Source organism: Alligator sinensis, unplaced genomic scaffold, assembly GCF_000455745.1.
Source record: "Alligator sinensis unplaced genomic scaffold, ASM45574v1 scaffold802_2, whole genome shotgun sequence".
NCBI lineage: Eukaryota > Metazoa > Chordata > Crocodylia > Alligatoridae > Alligator > Alligator sinensis.
The window spans coordinates 293477-309145 of NW_005843022.1; the positions used below are offsets into that span (position 1 = coordinate 293477).

The following is a 15669-nucleotide window of genomic DNA, read 5'->3' on the forward strand; positions in this document are numbered from 1 at the left end:
GGGGGCCCGAGCTGCAGCCCTGCTCTTCCCTGGGTGGCTCCTGCCAACCTGTTACGGCGCCTGGTGCCAGGCGACCTGCCGCCGGGGGCGAGGGGCACCTTGCCCCGCTCTCTGCTGGGGAAGGAGCGGCGTTGAGGGCTGGGGACCTCTTGCGAAAGGGCCGAGTCACGGGGGCTTGGCACCCGGAGGAGAAGGGGTGCCAAGTTCCCGGGCGGGGGCAGAGGATGTGGCTCCGATTGCTTGACCCGCGGGGGGGGGGGGGGTTGCGCAAACCCGGGGGGCTCCTGAGAAGCGACGCCAGGGATGTGGAGAGCGAGTTGAGTACTGTTGTGATGAGCGGTGTTTCGGCACGTGGTGTATGGACGGTGTGTCAGGGTCGAATCTGGCCTGCAGAGGTGGGTCACACGGCCTACAGGGCTTCTTGCAGTCTCCGGATCCCACCTGTGGGGCTAGACGTGTGGGCAGTGGGGCAGGCAGCAGTAGTGGTCAACCACCATGGCTGCTGTATCAGCCCCCAGGCAGGGGGTTAACACTGCTGTTGCTTACCCTGTTGCCAGATTCCCAACTTAGGATCCTTGCTGAGGATGCAGGTCTGCGATGATGACAGTATTAACCTTCCCGCTTAACTGCCAGAGCTACACTGTCAGAGGAGCCAGTATCCATGGGAGTTAATGCTGTCCCAGGGCCAGATGAGTTTGACACCTCTAGAGTGTCCCATTTGATCATTGCTCTTTCACCGTGTGATGTTACTTGCAGCGTGCTTGGGAGTTATTGGATACTGACACACTTCCTTTGTGGAAACAGAATTACACAGCCTTTAAGCAGATGTAAGGACACTTGGCCCACCGGATTTGACTGTATTCTACTGGAAAACAATGCTTCTACTAAGTGAGAGGACAGTGTAAGGCGTTAACCGTTCAGGGAGCTCTGCATGGCAGCAGGCTTAGGTGTAGCGTGATGACTTTTTCATAAACATTTCATTTCAAAGAACAGTTGCAGTTGTATTCTAAATATACAGTGATGCTCTCTTGGCAAAGGTGGTATAGAAATATGAGTGAAAGAGGCATTACTGATGTCTTGTGCTTTTAAATAAAATTAAGTAGTAACTTTTCATCAGAACAGTTGAGAGAGCTTTATAAAAGGCAGCCAAATATAAGGCCTCTTACAAAGAGGAAACTGAGGCAACAAAAACTGCTAGAAGTTGCACAAGAGTTTGATCCAATAAATAGAAACTCCTTCCTGATGCTTAGCAAACTGTTCTCCATAAAGCATACTAGCATGAAGTGAAGCTTGCTTTGCAGTACATTTATACCCTTCCAGAATATGATATGTATATCTCTTTAAACTTTCTGGAAATTGGAGGGATGGCCCTAAAAGATAGGAAAGAAAAGGTCAAGAGCAGGCATTTTTAGGGGACATGTACAGAAGACCATGTGATTGAGTGTGTCAGGTTTAGTTAACCCTACTTTAATCCTAGTAAAGACAAGGCCTGAGAGTCGGTGCAAGCAGGCTGTAGCATCGGTACAGAATTTCATTGGAGTCAGTAGGGCACCGTATGGAGGGGAAAGTCTATTGCAGGATGGGGTTTAAACTGTGTCCTAATTCCTGCCCTTTTGTGTTTCTTTCCCTTTTTAAGTAGTTAATCTCATCCCATTTACTGGTCCGCTTGTTTCAGCTGTTCTCTTTCACCCCCGTCTCTTGTCTGATCAACCTGGACCACACCAGACACGCATGGACTCTTCAGCTTTCAACTAATATTTCTGGCTCTGTACTTTGGATACCTCTTGCTGACTTGTTTCTTTTAAGGATTGCCTAAGATGTCAGCAAATAATTCATGCTAACTGTGGTTATGTAATGAAGACTCTTTTGTAGTTCTGATTAATTACCACTTCATACATTTAAAGCCCCACTCTCCTTCCTATCTGCTTTGTGTGGTAACCACTGTAGCTGCACTACCAGTTGTAAGAGTTGCTGGTTAGGACAGGTGGTGATTGATTGCATGTTAGATTTAAGCACTTTTAAGCCATACATCTCGTCCATAAATTAATCTCTTAGGTTGGCACAAGACAGTATTATTATTATTATTATTATTATTATTATTATTAAGTAAAAATAAAAACCCCAACTGCCAGGTACACCAAAGTAATCAAATGTGTGTCTCTTTTTAGGTGTTTACAAGTTTCACTTAGAGACTCCAGCTGAGATCAGGACCTCATTGTGCTGGGCTTTGTATGTACACTGAAGAAGACTCTCCTTGCCCCAGAGAGCTTAGAGATGAAACAGATAAGACAAAGAGTAGGAAGAACAGGCATAGAAGGGTGATGTGATTTGCCTACAGTCCCACAGTAGGTCAGCAGCAGAGCCAAGAATAGAATTTAGGTCTCCTGACTTCTAGGCCAGTGCCTTATTTACCAGTTTCTGTTTTATGTAGGTTCTTGTACTGTGCTCCTTGCTATGTCTCTACTGTACTACTTTGCATCATAGCATCACGATTGTAAAAAGGGATGTTATGTTATGTGACATTCAGATTTGGAAAAATGTTGTTATAACTGTTGCCACCTAAAGCCTGCCTGCTGAGTTTTTTGTGTGTATGCTATGTAATGCTTGTCAATAAGGAGAGGTTACAAAGCAGTAAAAGGGGAAAAAATCCTTTATTAGCAAGGCATGGTGCTACAGTGATACTTGATGAAATGAAACCTTAAAAGTCACAGTCAGGTAGTGCCTGTGAGGAGAGCTGACATGTGAATAATGTTCCAGGCAAGTTAAAACTGTTAATGTATGGAATGACATTTGGGAAACAGAACATTGTGAAGAGCTCTTATATAAAGTGAGTTACTCCATTTGTACTTCTAGCTCTTTGCCATGTTTTATATAGTCTTATTTTAATTCCTGACCTTCAGAATAGGAATTTGTGTATTAGTGGCAATTGGTAACATGAAATTAAACTGACAGTTGTCATGATTTGATAACAGTTCTAATCTAAACAGAACTAGTCGGGAGTATTCTTCTTTAGCAAAGATTTGGATTATCTTTTTTCTCCCCCATACCTTTGTTCACAAACTGTAATTTGCGGGGGGTGGGCTGGGGAGAGACAATCGGAGAAATTAACTTCATGGAGGTTTTAGAATATGGATTTTAACACCGCATTTTTTTTATTTGCCTCCAGGTCACTGATTCAGATGTGACCTAGGATGATGACCACTGAAAACTCCCAGTACTTGATTACTGTTTAGTCCGTGTCAGAGGTTTTCAAACTTTTTTGGTTGCATACTCCTTTACCTGAAAACTACTACTGCTCATACCCCCGATGCATAATATTTGTTCACTACAAATATCACTACACAACAACACCATTACTCTGTGTGTTGACTAGTGGTGGTATGTGGGCCATCCTAATTGGAACCCTTTCTTGCTTTGATTTTTTTTTAGTGAGGGAGGTCTTTTCAGGTCCTCGTAAGAAAACAGCTGAGCTCATCAGTGAGATTAATAAAAAGGTTTAGAACTCCATGACAGGCAGTTCAGCAAGTTTAGGAACTCTTTGCCTATTTTGGGCATTAGGGAGGGAATTTAAAAAAATGTAAACACCTCGTAGTCTCACCTATGAAAGTCTAGATCATACCCTGGATGTGGAATAAGGTAGGGAACAAGAAACCATGAACTTCCCCTCATAGTGTTTCCTCTTCAGCATTCTGTAATGAGTCCTCCTAGTTAGTGAGTCATGCTAGCTCTAATGGAATATTTGATGTTTAAAAATACATTTCATTCTTCATATGTTTAGGTCTTACCAGATACATTGCATAAAAAATAGTAACATACTTGTTATGTTTTCCTATAGTTAGCAAAGAAATTAGCTTTATTCACGTAACTAGGTGCAAAGCATGAGATATTTAATTTGATTTATTTTTGAGATTTTTGTGCCAAAAATAAAGTAAGGACAGTTTTAATAAAGCAAGAAGACTCTATTCACTTAACCCAAGTACTGAACTGGCTTTTTGCTACTTCCAAAATCAAATCCATAAGACCAGGCTGGAGAAGTTTCAGAGGAAAGCATGGGAGGACATTGCGAGTGAAAATACAAGTTTCTCATGGCTGGCATGGCTCATCCTACTCTGCTTAACAGTTGGTATATCGAGTTGGTTAATCCTGCTGTGAGAGCAGTTGATTGGGAACAGAAATGCCTGTCAAATGAAGCAGGCCACCTTTTGATTGTTTCACAAGTATACCTTTTGATTGTTTCACAAGTATAGCAAAAGGCAGGAGAGGGTAGCACCTTAGAAACTAACTAGTTTGGAGAAGTATAAGCTTTCGTAGGTGACATCTAACAAAGTAGACTTGCCTACAAAAGCTTATACTTCTCCAAACTATTTGATCTCTAAGGTGCTATCCTGTCTCTGCCTTACTTAAGGTGTCAGACTAACAGGGTAACAAAGTAACCTGACCAAGGAGAGCTGTTAATGTTTTTCAGAGACAATGTGACTTTTAGAGACATTTATACTTGTACCTTCTATTGAAGCAACAAGCAATGAAAAGAACTTAATATACCAAATTGTGTATTGAAGATTTTTTGTAAGCTTAAGTGAAGGGAGCCTCTGTCTCAGGGATTTTTGTACAGTACCTAGTACAAAGGCCATATCCCCATATGGGACTTTCAGCTGTTCTTGTAATATAAAACATTGTAAAGATATCAGCTATGACTCTATGATTGAAGTTGAAGGATTTTGTACTTAAAAAGTAGTTCTCTTCAAAATTTCAGCACTTTGAATATAGAAATAATTTTCTGGGATTTTTGAGAGATCTGTTAAATTAATTTCAGAAAAGATCCTTCAGAAGAAATTTCACACTGTAAGGCTTTTTTTGTCTGAACTGACTAATAGCAGAACAATGTACCATTCAGACTTTCTGTAAGGTAAAATTCAGTAGTGGAATCCTGTATGATGGTGCTTTTCAAACTGTCCTCTGCAGAATCATGGGCCTCTGGATAGGTCATCAAGGATTCTGCAAAGAGACTGGGGATTATGGCGGAGTGGGCCTGGAGGAGGTACACTGCCATTACCAGGCTAGGTTGTTTGGCTCTGCATCAGTTCACAGGCCCTATGGAGTTGGGTGTAGGGGTTTTGCGGCAGACAGATTCAGTTTTGGGATGTATCAGTAGAAGAATTAGGTGCAAGACATGGGATGTGATAGGTTAGGCCTCATTTGGAGTATTGGATGCAGTTTTGGGCTTCATATTTTTAAAAGGATGTGAAGTGAGAGATGGTCCAGTAAAGATGATCAAAGACTTAGCAAGTCAGATGCGGAGAGGCTAAAAGAGCTAGGCATATTGAGCTTATGGAGAAGGTACTTAAGAGGGGAAATGATGGCACTCTTCAAATTCTTGAAGGGGTGCCATAAAGAAGAGGGAAAGCACCTTTTCTGTCTTGCTTGCCGAGAGGAGAATTCAGACCAATGGCTTGAAGTTGCAGCAAAGTAAGTTTAGATTGGATATATGGAAAAACCTTTTTTACTGTTAAATATAGTGAGGCAGTAGAATAGACTGCCTAGGGAAATTGTGAACTTGAACACCTCCAGTGATGGAAAGAACGGGTTGGATAGCCACTGCTTAGGGATGATCTAGGTGTAGCTATGCCTAAGCTCTGTTATGGGTATTTTCCATGCTTCTGGGATTTTGTAGTTGCCCCTGTTCACCCTCCTTCCACCCTTGCTCCCTTTTCTGCTACATGCCAGGGTGTTTTTAAGCCTTCCTCTGTCATTGGTTGTTGGCGACAGCGAAGGCTGGGGACTTTGACTGGGTGTGCCAGTGTTCCTTCTGGGAGCAAAGCCGCAGGTTCCTGGCTTTGCCCAGGGTCAGGCTGATTGCCACATTTGGGATCGGGAAGGAAGTTTACCCCGTGTTCAGATTGGTACAGGCTGTGGGGGTTTGTGTCTTCCTCTGTAGCAGGGGTGTGGCCCTCTACCTGGGATCTCTTGAGCATATACTGACAGCATTTCATAGAAGCAGGATGTTGGCTGTCAGAGTTCCTACATTACCTGTGGCATGTTAGGGTGTTAGGTCTTTGTTATGTCAAGGTTAACAGTGGTCTTATGTAGAGTTGAGATTATGAATTGTGTAGGACTGCGTGGATAAGGAATGATCCTGCCTCAGGTAAAGGATTGGACTAGATGGCCTCTGGAAGTCTCTTCCAGCCCTTCTCTATGGTTCTGTGGTATGAAAGGATTCAAACCACTGTTGCATGCTGTGTTGGAAAAGGGTAGGTTTTTAACAATTGTATCTCATTGTTGTGATTTTGGTCAGGTCATTATAGCTCGGGTCACTCTAAATGAGTTTTTTGTGATAGCAGGGGTTGTCCAACAGATGCTCCAGGCCTACTACAGTTATTCAAGCTGTAGAATTTCTACAGAATCTGTTATTCAAAGGATGACGGCCCTTAGAATTATTTTTCCTTAAAGTAATGGTGCTATAATTGGGCAGGATCGTAACACACACAGAAAAAAATTCTATTTTTATATTGTAACAATTATCAGGATGTAAGTCTCCTTGCCTTTAAAAGAGTGGGATTTTAAAAAGGACCCGAGTAACTTTAAGGGGTACCAGGTCCCACTGGCTTGCTTCCCAAGTCTTTCAGGGTAGGATTCACAGAGGAGCATAAGCACTTAAATCTAAGAAAGCTTTTAATCAGAATTTCACCTGATTTTCTTTGGAAGAACTCCTAGAACCTATATTTTTTCCAGAAAACTTTCTTTCACATGAAAAGTGATTCTGAGCCAAGCTTTTGTCTGCCTTGCACATACGGCCCTTTGGGACTTGTAAAATAGGCATCCCTGTGCCTGAGTCCCCTAGGGACCCTGATCTATTTGATGTGCTTAAGCATGTCTAACAGCATTGAGTTCAACACCCATGACTACTTTCATCCAAACAACTTTGGAGAAAAGTGGTGGTGTAACGTCTACATCAGGGGTTTTCAACCTTTTTTAACAAGTGTACCCCTTTTCTCTCAAAGTTGCAGCTTATGTACCCCTTTTATATTTTTTTTTCTTGTTTTTAAGGGGTGGGAGGGGCAGATCGAGGCCCCTGCGGTGAGGAAGGTAGTGGGGCTGGGGCTGCACAGGTGGGGATGAGTGTGGTGCGGGACAGAGCCACAGCTCGTTTGGGGGGGGCGGGGCAGCTCCCATCAGGAAGGCATGGGGTGGGGGGGCGGTGCCCCTGGATTTGCAAGCGGGGTAGGGCAGGCCAGCCCAGCAGTGGGGAAGGAAGTGGGACTGGGGCAGGGGCTGCACATGCCAGGGTGGGGCATGGGACTGAGCTGCACGGGGTGTGGCTCCCACAGCTATGTGTACCCGGGAGGGCATGCGGGGCATGTGCCCTTGGATCTACGTGAGGGGCAGGACGGTCTGAGGCCAGGGCAGGATGGGCTGAGGCCAGCACTGGACTCTTCCCAGCAGGGTCTGGGCCATGTTGTGTTTGGGGCTGGGTGGGCTACAACCAATGTTCCCTCTAAGGCTTAGTGATCTGTGAGTGTGCCACTTTGGTCTATTCTCGAATTGGTCTTGCCTCCACCTTTCAGTGCACTGAACAAACTATTCTCACAACATTATTTGGGAGAAAAGATTCTTGAAATACTAAACTATATATATTTTATTTTTTAAAAATTAAAATATAAAAAACCCTACCAAAACAGAAAAGTTTAGGTATAATTCTCCACCTGAGGACAGCATGCAAAAGAGAATGGATTTCATGTGACAGACATAAATCACGTCATTTAATATACTCTGTAAAGCTCTCAGGTACTGTGAAACACTGAAAGTCTGTCTGGTGTGCCCTATCTATCTCACAGATTTAATCACTCTTTCAAAAATGATCAACACTGCCTCCGTGTCTCTGTAGCCTTTGAAAGCAGTGGGGAGTCTTGTGCGTCCTGCCACTGGGCAGACCAGGCAGCAAGGAGACACATGGCATCTGGACGAAGCTCGCCCAAAGGGGCTGGGAAATGGAGCAGTTCCCTGGAGCCAGCGGAACCCGCGTGGTGCCTGGCTTGGCCCCAGCCCCTGTCCCCACCCCTGCCTTGCCTCAGGGAAGAGCCGCTGCCTGCATCATGCCACTCTCTCTCGACACGGGGATGCCAGCGTGGTGAGGAGTGGAGTGCAGTCAAGCGGTAACTAACTACCGGCCCCAGTGCCTCCACTGCACTCCGGGTTTCTTGGAAACTGCAGCCCAGCTTCTCTCCAGATGAGAGCGCGCGGTATTACAAAGCTAATGCGCAGCAAGATTTTATTTTTTTTGTGCGTGGGCACGCGCGCACGCACCTTAGAGGGAACCTTGGCTACGACGAATGCTGAGGTGACTGCAGGACCTCTCTCAGTGCCGCCACCACCTGCCCCGAGCACGGGGAGGGGGCCCTCTATTGAGGCTACAAGTGACTTGTCCAGGGAGGGAGGGGTGGCTCCCGCCACTGTGCACACCCCAGGACAGCATGGGGGCTATGTGCCCCCAGATCTGTGTGCAGGGCTGGGGCTGGGCCAGGCTGCGGTCGGGGCAGGCAGCGGCAGTGCTGGGAAGGGGCTACAACGAATTCTGGGGAGGCTGAAGCCCCACTCCTAGTGCTGCTGCCACCTATCCTGCATGCAGATCTGGGGGGCATGCACCCCCCATGCCCTCCTCACGGTTCAGTCTGGCGCCCCACACTGGCTGGGCCGCCCCAGCCCTACTCCCTCCCCCACCACTGGGGCCTCAATCTGCAGCCTGCAGACCACTTCCCTCACAACCACATTTACCAGTGGAACCTGGCTGGTCTTCTGGCTGCCTGCATGCTGTGCTGTAGCTGCATGCACGCACACAACATTTATTGGCTGTATTAGGTCTGCTTATCCCCTAGGACCTTTTTAAGTACCCCTAGGGGTACCTGTACCCCTGGTTGACAACCACTGTTCTACATAATAGCATAATGAATAGAGTACTTGCCCTGGAAGTAGAGTACTTGTCCTAGTTTTAGATTTTTCTCAGCTTGAATAGGCTCAAATCCATATCTCCCACTTTCCAGGAGAAGGCTCCAGCTGCCAGGCTGGAGGCTAGGGTATGCTGAGTCTGAAAAGTACTCTCCATGCATCTTGTTGAAGTTGGGCCACTATAAGAAAGAATACAAGAGCCTCAGTGTCAGAGAGGGAGCAAGACTTGGTAACCCCTTAATACAAGGACATTTACCTGACATAAGGGAGTCTTGGGTTCTGGTTCCTGGCTCAAGGACTATTTCTGTATTTCATCGAACTATACTAATGCCAAAGCAGTCCCTAAAGCAAGAATGAGAACCTAAGACTTCTCCCATCATAGATGAATATCCTTATTGCTTGGCTAGTCATGTTTACTCTTCTTGGGCCCCATTCCTTTCTGTGCAGTGGGCCAGCTTTGAAAGAAGAGGTGGGGAAAATATTTCCATCCCAGCCTGATCTTTAAGCTGGGACATTCTCCTGGGTAGTGGGAGATGTAGGCTGGAACTTACTCAACCTGAGAGGCTTATGGGTTGGGAATCTGTCTTGCGTAGGCAGCAAAACTATGGGGGACAGAAGATTTCAGGTAAAACTCTTTGGTAGTTCTTGTGTAGCTTAGGGATTTCCCCATTCAGTGTGCTGGGTGTTTTGAGTCTTGATCATGGGCATTAAATGTTTCCCTTTTTAAAGTATAGGGAATCAAGACTGTCAATTCTGTTTCCAGATTTAGATGCCAGAGTCCAGCATCAGCACGTCTGTGTACCTTTGTGAATATTGAACTGAGACTGATTCTCCAGCATGATATAGGTGCTTTGTACTGTACTGTAGGTAGATCCTTGTTGTTGCCTGATATTGGAAAATCACCCTAGTGGGAGTTCTGCTTTGATGTATATCAGGGATGTCAAACAAGGCCTGCAGTCCAGATCTGGCCCACTGACTCGAGTCATCCACCCTGCAGAATTTTGCCGTGGCTCTGGCTGTGATGGGGCTGCCCACAGTGGCAGCCATTGCCTCAGGGAGATAACACTGTAAGCCCTGCCACTGTTATCAAAACTGGGGCAAAAGACCTAGCTCAACAGGCTCCAGTTGCAGTGGTGGAGCTTCCAACCATAGTGCTGCTGGAGCTGCCTGCACTTCTGGCTCTCACCAGAGCACTCTGCTACCATGGGAAGCCCTGCTACCGCACTAGACCCTGGCTCTAGCCCACTGGTTTACCCACAGTGCCACTGGGGCTGTCAGTGTCCTGGCTCTCGCCAGGATGTGAGCTGCCACTGTGGGAATCTACAGTACTGGTCAGATTGTCTGTCAGCACCCCACTGAGAGGCAGACACTGGCTTCTGCCTGCAGTGCTGGGGATCTGGCAGCTGCTGTGGGAAGGCCTGCTATTATGGCTAAAGCCTGAGCTCTGGACATTGTGGTGGAGCCTTTGACCACAGTACAGCTAGGGTTACCTGTGCCCCAGTGAAAGCTCCCTGATGGCAGAGTTTCAAACGATGGTGATGTTTGGGTTGATAGCACCTCGACTCTCACCAGCACGTTTCCTGCTGCTGCAGGAAGCTTTGCCTCTGCAGCCAGAACTAGGGCTCCAGCAGTGTTGGTAGTACTTTGACTGTGGTGCTGCTGGGGCTGCCACCCACACTAGTACATGGACTGCTGCCATGGGAAATCCTGCCACCATGGCCGGAGCCCTGACTCTGGCTGTGGTGGCACAGGGTCTCACACACAGGGTGCTAGCTGCTGCCTTGGGACCACCACTTCTGTTCATAGTGCTGCTGGGGTGCAGCCTGCAGGCACCTGAAAAGAGCAGAAGGGCTGTGCAGAGTTTTGGTAGCTGATTCAGTTTGGAGGAGATTCGGCCCGATTCAGCAGCTGAATCTCTGAATCCAAATCCAAATTGGGAGCCTCATTAAATGATCTGAATTGATTTGGAAGCCCCCAGAATCGACTTGGAGGGATTTAGCGTCGATTCGGAGATTTGGCCAGAGACTTAAACAGGCAGCAGTCCTTGACCACGCTGGACTCAGCGGCTTCCAGCTGGTAAGTCTGTTGTGGTGGGCAGAGGGGGGAGGGAAGGAGCGTGGGGGGGCATTGGCAAAACATAGGGGGTACACTTGTGTGCATGTGCACCCCCTAAGATTGGGCGCTGCCAGCGTCTGTGGGCAGTTGCTGCTTGGCTTTGCCCCCCTGCTGCTGACACTGCTGGTGGTGTCTGCGTGCAGTCACTAGTTGCCACTTGCCACACCACTCGCCATACCACTGAGGCGTTCATGGGGGGTGTGGCAGATCAATGCCTCCACAGTGAGGGAGGGATCGGGGCTGCGACAAGCTGCCCACCTGGGGAGGTGGGCTCCCACCACTGTGTGCCGCCAGTCCAGGAGCTGTTCTTCCAGTGGCTCCTCTGGCAGCTCTTGCCGCCAGTCCAGGAGGGCATGGGAGCAAGCATGTGCCCCTGGATTTGCACAAGGCAAGCTGGACTGGGCTGCACTCTGGGAGGCTAGCCCCAGCCGCAGCCCAGAGCACAGGCCTGGCTCTGCCCACCCTGCAGAGCGCAGTGGAGTGGAGGCTATGAGGGCGCTGCAGCCACCCTAAAATTCCCTGTAGCCCCTACTGCCGGCCCCACCCCAATCCAGGTGCATGCGCTTGACCCCATGACCTGCCACTGCTCGCCCAGCTGGGGCAAAGCCTCAGCTTGTCCGGGAGGCACAGGGAGGCTGGAGCGGCTTGTCTGAGGCAGCGCAGCAGCACTGTCCTGTGCCTTCCTGCCCTGGCTGGGTGAGTCGTGGGAGGGCATAACCCCTGCTCCCAGCACCTTCTGCTGCCCATCCAGAGCACAGCCCAGCCTCCCCCATGCAGATCCAGGGTCATACACCTGCTCCCATGCCCTCCTGGACTGGCAACTTTCCACCGGAGGAGCCACCAGAAGAGCAGCTCCTGGACTGGCGGCGTGCAGTGGTGGGATCCCCACTGCCAGGGTCCTGCGGCGGCTGCCTCCCCCCTCCCCCCACTGGGCAGCTTGTCCCAGCCCCAATCCCTCCCTTGCTGTGGAGGCATTGATCTGCGCCCTACCCCCCAACGCTCCTTCTCTCCCCCCTTCGCCCACCACAACAGACTTACCAGCCTGAGGCAGCTGTGTCTAACGTCAAGGACTCCTGCCTGTATAGTTTATGGCCATATCTCTGAATAGGCGCCAAATCTCCGTATCCTAATTGACTGAATCGAATCGGGACAGTGCCAAATACTTGCTGCTTCGCACAGGCCTAGAAGATAGCCCTCCAACCCACTTGAGTCTGACACCCCTGATGTAGATGATCCTTTTTCCTTCCTCCACATCCACCATTTTGTGCTACCAGTGTAGTCTGTGTACCTGGAAAAAAAAGTATGGTTGCCGGTTTCTGGCTGCCATTTTGGCCCTGTTTTCATTTATGCTTGGATACAGCCCTACATGGTGATCCTGGGACTGGGGCGGGGGGTAGGAGGGGGTAGAAGGTGCAAGAAATATGCAGCAGTTATGTGATTGTAAACCATCCTTGCATTGCTTTCCTTTAAACTATGCTCCGTGCACCTTTGCTGTAACAGGATCTGGCCCAATTATAATTTGCATTGTCCACTGAGCCCAAGAAGTTGAATACTTTTCAATTAGTAATTCTTGTGGTTATATTTTAAATAATTCTTTTAATAATGTAACAATAAGGTTATTAGTATGGATATTTACTGACCTACCTCTGTGCAAAAGAAGAAAAAATAATTCACTGGTCATTTAATGAAACAAATGCCTTAAGAAGTTGGCTTCCTGGGTGGTTTGATAGAGGAATGAGCCTGTAGAAATCTGAAGGACAGTAACTGGTAAACCTTCAGGATAGGAAACTGTTCCTATGGCAACAATTTTTTTCTTAAATAAGAATGCAGCGCAACAAGGACACCCAACCTATGGGGAGAGCAGAGTATTTGTTATAATATTGAGAAAGATTAACCATTTTAAGAAAGCATGAATGTGCTCTGACTTGCCACACTGTAAGTGGTCAGTCTCAAACTTTACCAAATCATTTTTTTTAGCTAGAAGCAATTTAATTTCAGAGAACTGTCACTTCCACTAAATTTTGTACTCTTGGGAATAGTCTGGGTCTTGGAGAAAACCACATGTTGCATTTTAGCACGGGTACCTGCTTCATGATAATTTTCTGAATAATTAATACAGAACTTCTCAAGAAAATCCAGATTGCCTAGGTCAAGCCACACTGGTGACTGAGTCTGTCAAGAATGTATCAAACTTCTTAATTGTTTTACTTAAGGGTGATTTAAGATCCCTCAGACAGGGAATATCTTCTATATGATATTTCAGTGCCTCATGTTATGTTGATTCTTACTCTGAATGCTACTCCAAGATCAGAAAAAATAGGTTAAGACTGGAGTTATAGTTTGTACTATATTTTTCCCTGATTCTCAAATGTATGCAACAAGGAGTTGAGTTGTTGGGGGGGGGGGGGGGGGGGGGTGTTGTTTTGTTTTTTTTAAGTTTGTGTTTCCTGATTTCTCTATTCAGTTTTTATGGAGAAGTGCATGTTTCTGTTACATTATCTCTCAAGACTGATTGAATTGAACATTTAGTAAACCTTGGGCTTCTGGAGTTAAGACTGTCATTCTTAGTATCAGAACTGTATAATTTCTGTAAATGGTTTTTAAGTTTATTTAAATGAATTTGGGCATCTTAACTATATCACAAAATATTCATAGTTTGGAATTATTTAAATGTGTGACGCATCTAATGGCTAAAATATATTCATCATTACTGCTGTATTCTGAATACAATACAGATTTTGTTATATATATCTCTAACTTACTGAGACCAGGATGGTAATATTCTCACTGATAGAAAAGTATGTGGCATCTTATGCAATCCTTAGAAATTATTTTAAATAGCAATATTAAGTTTGTCTCTTAGTGTAAGCATGACTTATTTTTTCATATACAATCAATCATTTAATTTAAAATGTTTGCCAAGAAGGCATTAATATTACATGAATATATAAATTAATGTGTGAGGAAAGGTAACTTTTATAGTTCTTTAAAGCGGGTTATAATTCTGAAGTTTTTGTCTGAATTTTATTTAGTATTGTATATCCATTTGCTTGCTTAGTTTATTGCTGTAGTAATTCTGAACTTTCGTTAAAAGGATATATTAGCAAATGTGAAAAGCTCCAACTGTCATAACAGACTTAGATTCATTTTTACTTGACTTGCATTTAAATTTTGTTTTTTGTTTCTTTCTGTAAAGAATAAAGGTTCACTTCAATTTGAAGACAAATGGGATTCCATGCGCCCCATTGTTCTGAAGCTTTTGCGCCAGGAATCTGTCACCAAACAGCAGTGGTTTGATCTATTTTCGTAAGTAATTTTTTTTTTTTTTTTAAGCTGCAGTTCTTGAATAACTGGATGGAAATTAAGATATAATATCACTTGTAGAAATCACGTAAAATCAGACTGTTCACAGGCAAAACATTGCAAAAAATTCTAGTTCAGTTCTTCTAAACAGTAGCACTGCTGTTTTGCATTTTTTTTCATTGCAATTGTATAAAGTTTTACACAGACTGAAAAGCACAGGGTTTTTGCTTCTTTGATATTATGTTATATCTGCCCACAAGCCTGTCACAGTGTTTTTGGAAAGGGGAGTACATATTCTTTCGTGCTTTGATAGTAAAGTTTTCATGCATGAGCAAACCTACCGGGGACAGCCAGCCATCCTTGCTCTGACACTGAAGCTAGAAATGACATGATAAAAAATGTTAAATACTTAAAGCACTCTTAAATGCTTCACTTTTTTACTGTTTATTTATAGGCTGCAGATAATCTTTCCCTTCAAAGAGATTGCATTTCAAGCCACATATACAATGTTATGGCTGTTATATAACAAGCGGCTGTGCTGAGGGTGGGAGCAGAGCGGGCTCAGGTGCGCGGGATGGGTGGCAATGGCCCAGGCAGCACTGGGAGGGAAGGGGATAGCTGCATGGGGTGGGGTGGGGTGGCTGGCCTGGGCAGCACTGGGAGGGGCAGCCTCAGCTGTGTGGGGTGGGTGGTGGTGGCCCGACTTGTACTGAAGGGGTGGCTATGGGTGATTTGGGGGGGACGGGGGGGCAGGGAGGCTAAGGCGAATGGGGGGGGGCTATAGCCCCCCTAAACCCTCCCAGCATGGCCCCGGTCCACTAGGCACCAGAGCCCCAGCCAGGCTTTGTCCCAGCAGTGGCTGCACACACTGCTCTGGGCAGATGGCGGGGGAACGGCCTGAGGCAGTGCAACCCCAGACCCTCCCCCACCATCCACTGAGGTGCAGGGCTGGGGAGAGGCTGGGGCAGTGCAACCCTGGCCCCGCCACTGCCATCTACCCAGAGGCATGCATCTGTGTGCTGGCTCAGGCCCCTCCTCCATGCTGCGCCCTGAGGCGTGTGTGCAGTCACTGCCAGGACAGAGCTGATGCCGGGGCTCTAGAGCCCTCGCACTACCTCCATGCTGGTGGCAACTGCACTTGCACCTCGGCTGGGTGGGTGTTTGGGGTTGTGCTGCCTCAGGCCGCTGCACCGCCATCTACCCAGACATGTGTGTGCAGCTGCCACTGGCACAAAACCTGGGTGGGGCTCTGGAGCCCAGTGCACTGGGGCGGAAGTAGAGGGGGGAGGGTTGGGGGGGCTATAGCCTCCC

The 15669-nt window shown here is 46.7% G+C and overlaps 1 protein-coding gene across 3 annotated transcripts in view; it reads left to right on the plus strand.

The window, feature by feature from the left end:
- Positions 1-312: 312 nt before the first annotated feature.
- Positions 313-15669, plus strand: part of CUL5 (cullin 5) — a 58561-nt gene continuing 43204 nt past the window's right edge. For 2 of the 3 annotated variants that reach the window (XM_025193149.1, XM_025193151.1), the window contains exons 1-2: positions 313-395; positions 14252-14361. In XM_025193149.1, the coding sequence (XP_025048934.1) occupies positions 333-395; positions 14252-14361 (173 nt within the window). In that variant the 5' untranslated portion in view covers positions 313-332. Of the gene's footprint in view, positions 396-580; positions 828-14251; positions 14362-15669 lie in introns of those variants that run through there. The other variant, XM_025193150.1, reaches the window with a different exon arrangement.